Consider the following 15,078-nt stretch of genomic DNA (forward strand, 5'->3'; position numbering starts at 1 on the left):
TTCGATGGGTGTGAAATGCGAAAACAGCCGTCTACTTAGGTTTAGGTGCACGTTAAAGAACCCGAGGTGATCCAAGTTATTCCGTAACTCCTTACTACGGCGTGCCTCATAATCAGATCGTGGTTATGGCCCCTAAAACCCCATAATTCATTATTCAACATTCCTTAAGCGGAAGCTTTAGCTCGGGTGCTCCTATATATATATATATATATATATATATATAACTTTACTTTCCGTTATGGTGTCAGTGTTTGTTGGCTTCTTATGATATGAATAATAAAAATCGGGCCCCTCGGTTAACCCCCTTTCTTCTCGTTTATATATATATATATATATATATATATATATATATATATATATATATATATATATATATATATATATATATATATATATAAAAGGAGAATTCGTTCTCTGCAACTACTGCACCAAATTTGACGCGGTTTGTTGCATTTAAAAGAAAAACTTAAAATCTAGTACTGTCGGTTTCTAATATTTTATTTAGTTCGTCAATTCTTTATTGAAAATTGGCAAAAAGCGAAAATACCCAAGAAAGTGGATGGGGAAACAGCGCCGCGGTAGCTCAATTGGAAGAGCATCGGACGTGAAATGCGAAGGTTGTGGGTTCGGTTCCCACCTGCGGCAAGTTGTTTTTTCATCCACTTTAATTTCCATTAATTTATCGTTTCATTATTTCATTTATTAAGCACAAGTGATTTCCCCTATGTTGCCCTTGGTGTCAGTGTTGGTTGGCTTCTTATGATATGACTAATAAAGATCGGGCCCCTCGGTTAACCCCCTTCTTCTCGTTTATTACATAACGAGGGTCTCGAATCCGGCTACATTGATGCCTTCAGGTAGCATATGTGGATTTATTGACCAGTTACCTTCACCCAAAAAGATCACGTTCTCGTGACGCCTGCGGCAAAAAAGGACGTTCCACGTCCGCCGCCCAAGGTCTGTGAGTGGAGGCGCTGGCTAACACTGCCAGGGTTCTACTAGGACACATAAATACCCAAGAAAGTGGATGGGGAAACAGCGCCGCGGTAGCTGAATTGGTAGAGCATCGCACGTGAAATGCGAAGGTTGTGGGTTCGGTTCCCACCTGCGGCAAGTTGTTTTTTCATCCACTTTAATTTCAATTAATTTATCGTTTCATTATTTAATTTATTAAGCACAAGTTATTTCCCCTATGTTGTCCTTGGTGTCAGTGTTTGTTGGCTTCTCATGATATGACTAATAAAGATCGGGCCCCTTGGTTAACCCCCTTTCTTCTCGTAAAAAATTCATGTAAGATATAAAATGACATAATAAATTTGTCCACTTTCAATGATCTAATGGGTGCCATTTACAGAACCGCGATATCTGTTTTTGATGCAGAGCTATTAATATCTAAACTTCGTGCTTCCATTTTTTTCAAGCTTTCGAATCTTTGAAAAATTTTAAACAATATTCAGGCCCTAAATAGAAATTCCGCTTCCAACAGTCACTAGAATTTAACTTTCTTTCTCAAATGCACCAAATTTCATTAAAATCGGTCCAAGGTTACTTAAGAAAAGCGTTTTTGCGTTTTACATGCATGTATTTGAATAGGCCATGTCGGAGTTGGGCCTGAGCTAAAGTTTCCTCTTAAGGATGTCCTTGGCAGTTGCACAACTCTTGAATACAAGCGTTTTTGTGTTTTCTCAGAACTTCTGGTTTGCGCGAGCGGCTTTAACTCAAGTGCTGTCCGTACACGTATCTACACCTTCTCTCTCTTCCCCTTCTGCCATCCCCCAGCGTAGGGTAGCCAACCAGACTATTGACTGGTTAACTACCCTGCTTTCCTGTATTCCCCCCTCTCTCTCTCTCTCTCTCTCTCTCTTGAATACAAGTAAATGTCAGGAGTTGTGTGCGCGGTCTTTGAGTATGTGGGTAACCTTTATGGCGTTCAATGTCTGCTAGTCTAAACGGCGGCTATATTATGAAGGTGGAACGGAAAGATGGTAGACAATATGGAGAACAGACAAATCTCGCATATATTACGGCAAAATAATTTTAAATGGCGGTCTTCCTTCACGCACGTGGATAAACGTGACCGGAGATTACTTTGAGAAGTAACTGCGAGTACTACATATGTCATACCCGAAGGTCCACCTGGCCCGGTGGCCAGTAAATGTGAAGTAATATTGCGAGCAGCTTCGCCCATATCGTGCTAATGGACGACGACACAGAGACAGTTTGCACAATTCTTGTGCCGTTCCTTTTGCCTCGAGGTGCAAAACAAACATATCCATCTATATATCTTAATACTTAAGCACATATCGATTCGCAGCTGCTGCGGTAGCCCGTGAATGCGGATAGAGTAGTCACTAGGAATATAATTTGCGGCACTACAACGAAATCGATAGGTCAAAATCAAGAGCCGTCCACGACGGCGTCTCTCGTAGACGCTGTGCGATGTTCGGACGTAGAATGTGTGCCGACTGAAGAAAGGCTGCCACGGAGTGCTTTGACGATTACCCTAGCTTGTCTACTCCGTAACATCAAAAAGAAAGAAAAGAAGAAAAAGAAAGGGAAATGAAAGATCCATATCGAAAGCACAGAATCAGTCACTCGTCGTGACTAAACGCTCTTAGGATGATAAGTCATTTCCAGCCGACGAGCGGCTGCGCTGTATCAACAACACTGATAACGCCGGCGGGACAAGCATTGTGGCGAAGTTCAATACGCAGGGATAGCTTTTAATTATTTTATTTTTGTTTTGTTGACGTCATCAATGTGTCACCGCGGGAAGTTTGAAAAGTTTAAGGCCAGTACGCCACGTGGTGACATGCGAACTAAACCCTCGTGTCCAGAAAAGCTAGATATGGGTGCAAGCTAAACCAACTTCACGGCGAGAACAGGAAACCCAACTCAAATAAAGTAAACTCTACATATTTTTAGATCATTGCCGAGGAAGCCTTACGATCTTCATGTTTATACAGTATTTCCGCATTCTTGGAAAAGTTGACGTCGATGACAATCAAGTTGCATTTCAGAGTTGACCTATGTAAAGCGCCGGATGAAATTGTGCATTTTTGTTAAATGGCGGGAAACTTGTGTAACGTGTAGGCTATGTAGTGACTATAAGGACGTGTTGGTAAGCACGGCAGAATGGTGTCATCCGTAGCCATCTATACTCACTAACCACAGAAATAGGACAAGCTAGTTCGTGTACTAAATGCTGAAGAATGCGTAGGACTGAGTCGAAGGGCTGAGGTGTGCAATGCTGACTTCACGGTCTGAACATCGTCTGATCGCAACGACGATGCTATACATTATTAACCATGGGTCTTCTAAAGCTGAGAGGGAAGTGCTAGGGTACGACGAGTTCTTCGCGCGATGCATTAAGACTAATGATGACGACTTTTAAACATAGTCGCTGAGCCTTGCAGTATAATGCAAGCCATTGTACGAAGTTCCAGCATAAAAAGTGAGCTGTCGCTTTTAGGCCTATGTACACCCAACCTTGCCCTCACACGTGACTAAGAATATTATGCTATCCTCTCGGCATTGATAAGTCAGTTATTTCTACATGGCATAGCTCAGCGATAAAAAGGGTCTTTACTTACGACAACGGCGGGACCCAATCCTTCGCGCGCATTCATGACCGCAGTCGAAGTGTGGTTACGTCGCTCGGTTGCTTCTTGGCTTAGATAAGCGGAGAAAACACCACGCCGTTCGTCGTCGTTCACCATTCCTCTATGATGTTTCGATGTTTCACTGCTCAAAATCTAAAACGTCAGCATGCCTTGCCGCGGGAAAGCCAACGCTAAGTAGCGTATGATGCCCACAGCAGAGGCATCATTTTACACGCGCAGTCGGTGCTCAAGTCAGCCTGCTGGCAGCTGCATTACGATGTGTCTCTCGAATCGAGGGCGACGTTGTCGCATGAGCAGCGCAGACGAGGAAGTGCAGAGGCGCGCACGCTGAACGGATAGCGGCGAAGCAGTTGTTGGTACCGCACGCCTGTGTGGTGTCGAAGCCTTCGAGATTGCTGGGGCGGCTTAGCGCGGTCTCGGAGGACATGCTGAGGCAAGCGAACGTTGTTTCTGCTCCAGCGCACATCTGCAGGCCAGACATTATTGACGAGGCGGGACTCGACGTGCGCGTAACGTTCACCGTGCGTCTTTGTCTCCTCCGAGAACAAAACAAAACGCGCACTGCGCTGACTGCATGCTGCTCGACGGCGCAGCAGAGTCGTCGAAGAAAGGAAGGACACAGGTGTCATTCATAGGACGTACTTGCTGCGTTTTGTAAAAGCGTTTGCGCAACCAGAGGCGAAATTTCGATCCTTGTTCTCCTATCTTATTAATACTCGTGGGGCGGCTAAAGAAAACTACTTCGGAACCTCAGTTGTACGCTTCGGGGGTCATGTCATCTGTTTCATTACAGAAATATGTGTGCATAGTGTAGCACAAAAACACGCGCGCACACGCGTGGACCTTCACACACGTACACACAAAACTATATTGAGGAAGTATTATTCGATACTTAATCCTAATCCTCAAACTTGTACCAGCTTGTGTGAAATCGGTAAATGTGGCCTAAATTGAATAATCACAATGTGAGAATGAGTGTAACTTCGTTAAATCGCACAGCGATTTGTCGTGGAATAATGCTTAAAGCAATGCAGCTGATATGACAGTGATCGCGCCATTTGCCACATAATATTTTTTCACGTTTGCTTCCACTAAACGATCACTTGTTATATACTGCATCTGTATACTGTACGCGGTTGTTCCTTGCTCGAAACTTTTCAAAATTGCTCGAAGGTCTCGGTTAAAAGCGCCGCATATAGGGTTGCCCTGGGCGACCGCCCCTGCCGAAGTCAAATTCGTGTCGCAGCCTCCGCTGATGGAAGGGACCATTGTCTCGGAGCAGAAGAGTCAACGGCACTTCCCACACCGCCGTGCCGATACATGCATTGTGTGGGTGTGCGGCTTCTACGCCTCCGCAATGCTTTCAGTGCTTTCGTTATATATTGAACTGTGCATTCGTGTCGCGCACAAGATGGCGCTGTGCTCAGCGAATTTCTGAGAGAGGTGCGGACGTCGGCTCGCGTATACCCTCCACGCGTATACCCTCATAACGTTTACGTTATGTCTAGTGCGAACTCTCGCGTGAAGATAAAATTCAGACACTTTCATGATTACGCCTAACGCTTGAAGACGCTGGTGCTGATAATTAAAACGTATTTTAAAGAGGTTGCGATGACTCCTTCAGGCAAAGTCATATGGGTCAAACAGAGAGTGGTAGCGGAATCGAGAGAGGTTAGAGGGAGTTCACAAAGTTGGGAGCAAGGACGTAATACGAAACTGTAAGCACGACTGGGGTAATGTCGCGATTCTATTTCAAAGCTACTCGTTTTCGCGCTTATTGTCCGAGCACCACTCCGACTACCTTATCACCGGAATCGACCGGCGAGTGATACGAAAGGAAGAGAATCGAGTGAAAGGAAGCCACATTCTACCGGTCCAGAGAAGGCTAACCAGCTTGTGAGTGCCGCTGATAGCCTGCCGAGACCACGCTCAAGCGCAGGTTGAAGGAAGTGTCGTGCTGACGCTCCTTCCTGCATTTAAGCGCGTTCGTTCGAACACAAGCTCCGCCCAGATATTGGAATGGCGACGATGCCAGAAAAGAAAAAGCTAACAAACGATAGGTTCATCCGAACCACCTGGCAACAGAATCTACAGGCGATAAACCCCCCGCTTCAACCTCGCTGTGGATTTCACAGCTTTCCCTGAAAAAAAGAAACCTTCCTCTCAGCTCCGAATGGCACGCGCTCCTTTCCGGCGACCTTCGGATCGCTTTAGGCCCGTGCCTCGTACTCTTCACTACTCTTCGTACTTGCGCCTCTTCGGCACCTTCCCCAAGGCGTTGAGTAGTGCGTCATAAAGGGTTGCGAAAAATAGCGCCTCTTCCTCTTCCCAGTCTGTCTCTTTCTCTCTCGGCACTCATACGTCTCAAAAGTCTTTCGGCTCAGTTGCCTCGAGCACCGATTTTACTACTTTCGACTCACTGTGACCACACTTTCAACTTCATATGTCACTGAAGTCCACCACTGACGAAGGAAGAAATGAAAAGTATACGAACTGTTCTACGCGCCGCTTCTTGCGGAGCACCATCACTATCACGAATCTCTACTCCGTACACTGAGCAACTCCCCCCCCCCCCCTCTCTCTCTCAGCTGCTCGCTTTCCGCCTATTTTGACGCCGTTCTCGAACCGCTGATGCATGCTGTTCGCGCGCGGTCAGTTCTCCGTTTTTCTCCGATACTGCCAATGTTCAGAAGCCCCGTTTTCTTTCCGACAGATGTGCGTTTATCTCGAAAGAACAAGCTTAATTGTGCTGACTACTGCACATTCTTCTATACGGCGCGAAACAACCAAGACAGCACAAAAGTGAGATAAGAAAGAAAAAGAAAAGTCGCGATGATTGCGTGGTTTTTGTATACGGCGATCGTGCGAAGACATTTAACTGTTCTGGCCACGCCCCTCCCCCCCCCTTTTTTTTAAATTAAACAAATGGCTGTTTTTTTTTAATGCAACGTGCAACTGCTCTGCTCTCTACAGGTTAATATTGTTTTCCAGACTAACGCTTCCGAATGAAATTACCTACAGCTCGGTGCGAGGACCTATGGATTGACTCTGTTTCTGCAGTTACACTTTGCGAATAGATAAACATGAGTTGCAAATATATCCATTTACGGACGGAAGTGTGCCCTAGTCTCAGTGAGGAAAGTGTATAGCAATGTTTTCTATTTTTATTTTTATTTATTTATTTATTTACTATTTATTTATTTGTGAGTGTTGACGATGCATAGCCGGTATAGTTTCGTCGTGACACACAGTGATCCGTGTATTTGCGGTCCTTGTATCAGTGACTAATTTGACGTAGCGGCGTCAAATGACAAACACATAAAAAATCGACTCGCTGTACTCTTGACTGTCGTGGGTGCCATGACTATCTTAGAGCGCAGCTCTTAGGCGCCCGTTCCCACGTTGAGCGTCAGCGTCGGCGTAACCGAGCGCACGAGCACAGCGAATGATCAAAGAGCGAACGCAGAGCGCAGCGGGGAATGAAAAACGGCGATATGGAGGAGAGCGCGAGGAGGAAAGCGGAGGAGAAGAGTACGAAGAGTGCCGCACAAGACTACCAGATGGCGCCATAGTAGCATGCGCCGTGGTGCGTCAATGGCGTCATAACTAAGGCAGGCGGCGAGCGCTAGGCGAGCGCGCGCACCTATACCATATATGGAAACATAGCGCTGGCTTGTGCTTCGGACCCACATCACCTGCGCTAGTTCGCGCGCGCTACCGCCGCTAGAGAATACGCACGAGAATGCGCTCCACGCGAGACACGCGTTCCCGTGTTTGCGCCTTCTTTCTGAACAATAAGCGGCGCGCAACCGGTGGAATTCAGAACAGCTGACAAGCTGCATTCAAATTTTGCAGTAGGGAGCATCGTAATCGTCGATGAATTTTTTTTTTCCAGATAACTCTGTGGTACTTGTGCACATACTGCTATTTGTATATTTCAAAGTTCTGTAACGACTGGCCACCATCACGTCGACGTAATACCCCGCAGTGTGTGTTCCCCATACAGCTTCTGTAAAAGGCCCGTGCGTACAGAAACATCCGTTCCTATTCAAGATGAGTAAAGGCAAGGCGCAAAAGGCCAGGACTGAATAAGGACACAAATGACAGGCGCCGGTCCTGTCGTTTGTGTCCTTCTTCAGCCCTAGATTTTTGTGCCTTGCCTTTACTCATTCAAGCATGAACCAACTAGCCCAAGCAAGAGTTTTACTACTAAGGATCCCCACATGCCCAAAATTTATCCGGGACTTCCCGTTATGGCGTCTTTCTCTGCATAGCCCGAAATTCAAATGCCTGAATGTCTCATAGATAGATAGATAGATAGATAGATAGATAGATAGATAGATAGATAGATAGATAGATAGATAGATAGATAGATAGATAGATAGATAGATAGATACTATTTAAGTCGCGGTGGTAACAGGTGTCATCGTGCTATAAAGAAGCGACATATATTTAGCGGATTATTGCCTAATGGCTAAGACAAAATTCGAAGAAGCGAGTAGTTGACCTCACCTCAGTACGTCGTCAGAGACACCAAGAGGAAAACACACGGCACACACTGCAAGGCACGTGCTGCTCGCAGCGCCTCGCATTACGCGACCATGTGCTTTTGATCTACGCCCTCACAGTTGAAATTGCCGACGCTTCACGATAGCGCGTTCGCGTACACGCCATCACTTTTACGACAAAGCAGATAGAAAGGGTTCGTGCTATGTCGTTGTCCCGGTCTCTCGAAAGAAGCTGCTTTCGTTTCGTTTCTGTACGAGACACAGTTGCCTAGGACAAAGGTAAAGCGAGTTGAAAAAAGAGAAAAGTGTCATTCATCACAAGAGAAGCGCGTCAACTTTACCGCGTACTAGACAGGAAACAAGGGTGGTACAATCCGTTTTAATCTCGAAGCACAATTTGTTTCTCTCGTCTGTCTCTTCGCCTAGCTGTGATTTCGACAGCGATAGTATGTCATAAAATGAAGAAAGCATCTGGCGCAGAGCACACGAACGTACTAGTTACGCCGAGGGGGGCGCCTCTTATTAAGGTCTAGCCCCGCAGATGTCTCTCATAGCCCGTACGTATCAAAAATAAGGGCGTCCTACCTGCGGTTCGGTAGGACGCATTCTCGGATCAAGTTGCCTGTCGTCCAAGACAGCGGCCTCGCCGAGCCTATGGACAGGAGGAATAAGGTGAGGCTAGCGCCGTGCAAGCGCTCACCAGCGTATACAGGGCGGCCGCGTGCTCAGCCCGACCAACGATCCTCGCGCGAAGCCAGCAACCGCTGCGCCGTCATTTCACAGGCTGGACCGAGGTCGACGATCGGGAGACGCTTTTGTCGAAGGAGATCGCTGCCCGAGTCAGAAAGGAAGGAGCAGAAAACAAAAAAATAAAGAAACAATAGCGAAGCCGGAAAAATCGCCGCGTCGTGGCACCTCGGGCGAGGAGGCAGGCCGCTTGGGCCTGCCAGTGGTCGCGTCGTCGGCAGATAAGCGCCCGCCTCGGCTGTCAACAACGATGTCCACTTTAGCACACCGTGACAGCCTTCACGTCATCCGTCTGAGCGACAACTTGGCATAAACTGGCCTAGAAATGACCGTCGCTCGTTTGCTGCTTCAAGAGCCGCCGCTGTTTAATCACGACGACACTGAGTCCTGGCATCCGTGTATAGGCGGATAGCTCGAGCTTTGCATTGGGGCCTATCGTGGATAGTACACATTTCCGGAAACATGCGGTCCGTTACAATTATTAAAAGTTGCCGCTTTGTCCGACGATTGAATGCAAGCGTGCGTCCTCTCTTCACAGGGCCAACGCGAATGGTCGTGTGGACTTAAGAAAGAGAAGTTGGTTGAGTAGTAGTAGTAGTTACGAGTCGGGGGAGGTGGTAAGCGGCAGCCGGGGCAGTGGCCCGCCGCGACTACATACATACATACATACATACATACATACATACATACATACATACATACATACATACATACATACATACATACATACATACATACATACATTATCGTCATCATCATCATCATCATCATCGTCGTCGTCATCAGCCTATTTTATGCCCAATGCAAGGAAAAAGGCCTCTTCCCTGCGATGTCAAATTACCCCTGTCCTGCGCCAACCGGTTCCAGCTAGCGCCTGCGAATTTCTTAATTTCATCAACCCACCGCCTAGTCTTCTGCCATCCTCGACTGCGCGTCCCTTCTCTTGGCACCCATTCTGTAACCCTAATGGTCCAACAGTTATCTAACCTACGCATTACATGACCTGCCCAGCTCCATTTCCATCTCTTAACGTCAATTAGAATATCGGCTATAACTATTTGCTTTCTGATCCACACCGCTCTCTTCCTGTCTCTTAACCTTACGCCTAACGTTCTTCGTTCCGTCGCTCTTTGCGCGGTCCTTAACTAGTTTTCGAGATTCTTTGTCAGTCTCCAAGTGTCTGCCCTATATGTCAGCACCGGTAGCATGCATTGATTTTACACCTTTCTTTTTAATGATAATGGTACGCTTCCAGTCAGGATCTGACAATGTCCGCCGAATGCGCTTCAACCCATTTTTATTCTTCTGCAAATTTTCTTCTCATGATAAGGGTCCTCTGTGAGTAATTGACCTAGGTAAACGTGCTCTTTCACAGACTCTAGAGGCTGACTGGCGATCCGGAACTCTTGTTCCCTTGCCAGGTTATTGATCATTATCTTCGTTCTTCGGCCTATTATTCCTAAACCACACTCTTACACTGTCTCTGTTAAGGTCCCCAATCATTTGCGTTAACTCATCGCCAGTGTGGCTGAACAGGACAATCTCATCTGCAAATCGAAGGTTGCTGATATGTTCGCCGTTGATCCTTACTCTAAAGCCTTCCCACTTTAATAGCTTGAATACTTCTTCCAAGAACGCATTGAAGAGATTGTGTCTCCTTGTCTGACATCTTTCATTATAGGTATCTTCCTACTTGTGGAGAATTAAGGTAGCTGTGGAATCCCTGTAGATACTTTTTAAGATATTTACGTACGGGTTCTGTACTCCTTGATTACACAATGCCTTTATGACTGTTGGTATCTCAACTAAATCAAATGTCTTTTCGTAATCCATGAAAGCTGCATAGAGAGGCTGGTTGTACTCTGCGGATTTCTCGATTACCTGATTGATGACATTGATGGGATCTATTGCACAGTATCCCTTCCTGAAACCTGCCTGTTCCCTTGGTTGACTAAAGTCCAGTGTTGCCCTTATTCTATTGGATAATATCCTAAAAATTAAAATTAAACTATGGGCTTTTACGTGCCAAAACCACGTTATGATTACGAGGCACGCCGTAGTGGAGGACTCCAGAAACTTCCGACCACCTGGGGTTCTTTAACGTGCACCTAAATCTAAGCAAACGGGTGTTTTTGTATTTCGCCTCCATCGAAATGCGGCCACCTTGGCGGGGATTCGATCCCGCGACCTCGTGCTCAGCAGCCTATATCTTGGTCTTGGTATATCTTGCTCAGCCTATATCTGCTATATGAGCAGGATAATATCTTGGTGGATATTTTATGTAATACTGGAAGTAAGCTATGCGCGTATAATTTTTCAATTCTTCTTTAACGTTTCCCTTTTAGTGGATTAGTATAATGTTGGCATGTTTCGAGTTCTCTGGGACCCTTGAAGTCGATAGACATTTTGTATAAAGCGCCGCTAGTTTTTCAAGCATTATGTCTCCTCCATCTTTGATTAAATCGACTGGTAGTCCATCTTCTGCCGCTTTTCTCCGTTTCATGTCTTGCAAGGCCCTTCTATAACTTAATCGCTAGTTATAGAAGGAGCCTCTCTAACCTGTTCATCGATACTTCGAATGGAGGTATCGTGGCTGCTTTGGGTACTTACTGTACAGGTGAGTATAGAATGCATCCGCTACTTCTACTATATTTTAGAGATTGCTGATGATATTACCTTGCTTAAAATTCAGTGCATACATCTTGGTTTGTCCAATGCCAGGTTTCCTTCTCACTGATTTCAGGCTGCGTCTATTTTTTACTGCTTCCGCAGTCTTTATCACGTTATAATTTCGAATGCCCCTTATTTTCGCCTTGTTGATCAGTTTTGACAGTTCCGCGAATTCTATCTGATCTCTTGGGTTCGACACTTTCAATCTTTGTTGTTTCTTTATTAGGTCCTTTGTTACTTGGGAGAGCTTACCGATTGGTTGCCTTGGTGCCTTACCTCCCACTTCAGTTGCTGCTTCTGAAGCCTGCCTAGTTATGTTTTCATTCATTGCCTCTATGTCATATTCGTCTCCGATGTTCTAAGGCTGCACATTTGTTTGCAAGTGCCAACCTGAATTGGTCTACTCTTACCCTTACTACGTCTAGGTTGGCCTATTTCGTCTTGACCAATTTTACTCTACTCAATTTTACTCTAGCCGTTGTAGTGTGAACCTCTCTTCTTGTCCTTTGTGTTTTGTGACTTGTTTTTTCCTTCGATTTTACTCTTTCTCTATTCGAAGTGAGGTGAATCCTAGCCCTCACTTACCTATGATCACTGCACTTTACCCTACCAATCACTTCTACATCCTGCACTATGCTGGGATCAGCAGAAAGTGTGAAGTCAATTTCATTGCTTGTTTCACCATTAGGGCTTTTCCAGGTCCACTTTCTGTTGCTCCGCTTCCTGAAAAAGGTATTCATTATTCGAAGCTTATTCCATTCTGCGAATTCTGCCAGCAGTTCTCCTCTAGCGTTCCTAAAATTCGTAGTTGCCGTATTCCGACGTAGTTGCCAATTGCTTGTTCGCCAGCCTGCTTTTTCCCCACTTTTGCATTGAAGTCGCCCATTACTACAGCATACTGAGTTTGCACTTTTCGCATCGCAAATTCAACATCTTCATAAAACTGTTCTATTTCTTCATCACCGTGACTGGATGTTGGAGCGTAGGTTTGTACTACCTTTATTCCATACCACCTATTCAGCTTTATTAGTACTGCTACCCTCTCATTATACATACATACATACATACATACATACATACATACATACATACATACATACATACATACATACATACATACATACATACATACATACATACATACATACATACATACATACATACATACATACATACATTTAATTTCATTTCATTTCATTTCATTTATTCAACCTTAAGGGCCCGAAGGCATTACATAAGGGGGGGGGGGGCGTGCATCAAAGTCGAACAGCTTCATAAGAAAGTTACATAATAAAGTGCACATTGGTTGTAATAGGTACAAAAAAAAAGAAAATACCAGAAAAGAAGAAAACGGAACATATACACAGCACCAACAAGGCAATAAATAAATAGATGTGGTGTTCATGTGGTTATGTTGGCATTATCAAAATCGTTTAGATTTTCGCGAAATGTTTTGCGGTCGCTGCACGAGACAATGTCATCCGGGAGTGCGTTCCAATGTGTTATGGCATGGGGGAAAAATGAGCTGCTCATCGCCGTCGTCCGGCACTTTATCGCCGCCAGGGGGTGAGTGTGAGATAAGCGGGATGATGTTCTGAACGGGCGTTTTAAGAGGGCGTGTCCTGAATGGGTGAAGTAAAAGAAAGTGTGAAGAAGGCAAAGACGAGAAGTTACGCGCCGTGAAGCAAGCAGTGGAAGAGACAAAGTTTGTTTTAAGGTGGTTACGCTGATATGTCTTGAATATTGTGACGTAATGAAGCGAGCAGCGCGGTTTTGTATGGCTTCTAAGTCATCGGCGAGATAAGCTTGTGAGGGATGCCAGATGGATGATGCGTACTCAAGTTTGGGTCGCACATACGTTAAATATGCTAGTTTTTTTATTTCAGACGATGCGGATTTTAAGTTACGTCGTAAATACCCTAGTGTGCGTGAAGCTTCGCAGCGAATTGTTTGAATATGTTTCACCCATGAAAGTGATGGCGTCATATGAACTCCTAGATATTTGTAAGTACACGTGTGGTCAATAGGAACAGAGTTAATGCGATAAGTGTGGTGTACGGTGGTGTGTTTGCGCGTGAAGGATATTACCTTGCATTTAGTGAGGTACATACATACATACATACATACATACATACATACATACATACATACATACATACATACATACATACATACATACATACATACATACATACATACATACATACATACATACATACATACATACATACATACATACATACATACATACTGCAGGGAGCACACAATGTGAGCCGTCCGGCGTATCAAGACGGCAAGTTGGGTCAGTTGGTTAGGATTCATTGTAAGGTTTGTTACAGCGCAACACAAGACACGGACCTCCTGCACACTCACGTCGTCGCGCGCGCGAGAGCCAGCGTAAACAAGGGAGAGGCGAACTAGCCCTCTCACGGTTCTCCCTCGCTCTCGCGACGTGCGCACAGTTCCCCTAGACTCGTGGGTAAGGCACCCGACGCGCGAGGGGAACATTCCACTCGCAAAAGTGAGAAGGCATAAATCGGCGTCACCGAGGGAGACCCTCTCTCTGGCGCCCCGACCTGGATCCTGCCGGATAGAGATACCTGCTGCAACTTGTGAGTGACCTCGTTTGCCTTACACCCACGCAACGAGGCCAGCCCATTTACTACTTACTACCAGAGTGGACTTCCCTCTGCAATATTTACTTATTGCTTGTAGCAATAAACGTTGTTAGAGCTGACGCCGCCGCTTCCCTTATTCGCCCGAACCTCACGTAGCTGCGATTACACGCGTAACGGGTTGGGTAGTGTCACGGATCCGGAGCTTGGTTTCAACCCTAGCCTCACGCGCAGCGTACCCCCAAATACATACATACATACATACATACATACATACATACATACATACATACATACATACATACTCTTCTAAGCTCTCTCATCCCCCCTCTCTACCTTAACCATGGTTGAGGTAAAGAGCGGATGGGATGGGCGAAGACGCTTCACAGGCTTTCTTCCATACTCCTAATACGAAGGCATTAAAATCCCTGGTTGCTCGGCTTTTTCCTCCATGCCATCCCTCTCCGCCCTACTCCGCTCTATTCCGCGTCACGTTCTGCCTCGCGTTGTTTTGTCCACCTCTCCCGCGCTGCCCTTCAGATTACGTACCATTCGATTAACAAGTTGCTATAAGTTTTCCTTTCCGAAGCTCTCATCAAAAGGGGTGCTCTGGCGAAGCAGCTGCCAGCAATTACCGCAAGGAGGAGGAGGAGGAGAAACATTTATTTAGAAAAAAAAAAGAAAGGACAAGCAGGTGTCTTTCTACTTATGCGGGAGGCGCCCTTAGTCCAGGGCACGGAGCGTGGTCCAGGGCTCCTGCGGCTCTTGCTGTCTCCTGGGCCCGCCGCACCAGGTACTGCTAATTACGAGGGTCCGAACTAGTCAGCACGGCCTCCCACTGTTCGGGTGTGCGGTTGGGTATTTGCGGGGCCGCCTTCACGTTGGGGCACGCCCATGTGGTGTGATATAGGGAGG

General features: G+C 45.9%; 1 protein-coding gene and 2 non-coding genes across 4 annotated transcripts in view; 2 read left to right on the forward strand and 1 right to left on the reverse strand.

Moving 5' to 3' along the window:
- LOC142571374 (uncharacterized) overlaps window positions 1-15,078 on the reverse strand; it is a 69,448-nt gene that overhangs the window by 24,277 nt on the left and 30,093 nt on the right. Inside the window, exon 1 of one of the 2 annotated variants that reach the window (XM_075679663.1) lies at window positions 3,594-4,143. The exons of the other annotated variant lie outside the window; for it this stretch is intronic. Within the exon in view, the coding sequence (XP_075535778.1) occupies window positions 3,594-3,719 (126 nt within the window). The 5' untranslated portion in view covers window positions 3,720-4,143. Of the gene's footprint in view, window positions 1-3,593; window positions 4,144-15,078 lie in introns of those variants that run through there. 2 annotated transcript variants of the gene reach the window in all.
- TRNAS-UGA (transfer RNA serine (anticodon UGA)) lies at window positions 573-645 on the forward strand. Its single transcript has one exon. It is a non-coding gene; the product is annotated as a tRNA-Ser (tRNA).
- Window positions 1,041-1,113, forward strand: TRNAS-UGA (transfer RNA serine (anticodon UGA)). Its single transcript has one exon. It is a non-coding gene; the product is annotated as a tRNA-Ser (tRNA).

The sequence above is a fragment of the Dermacentor variabilis genome, chromosome 2, assembly GCF_050947875.1.
Source record: "Dermacentor variabilis isolate Ectoservices chromosome 2, ASM5094787v1, whole genome shotgun sequence".
In the NCBI taxonomy this organism is placed as follows: domain Eukaryota; kingdom Metazoa; phylum Arthropoda; class Arachnida; order Ixodida; family Ixodidae; genus Dermacentor; species Dermacentor variabilis.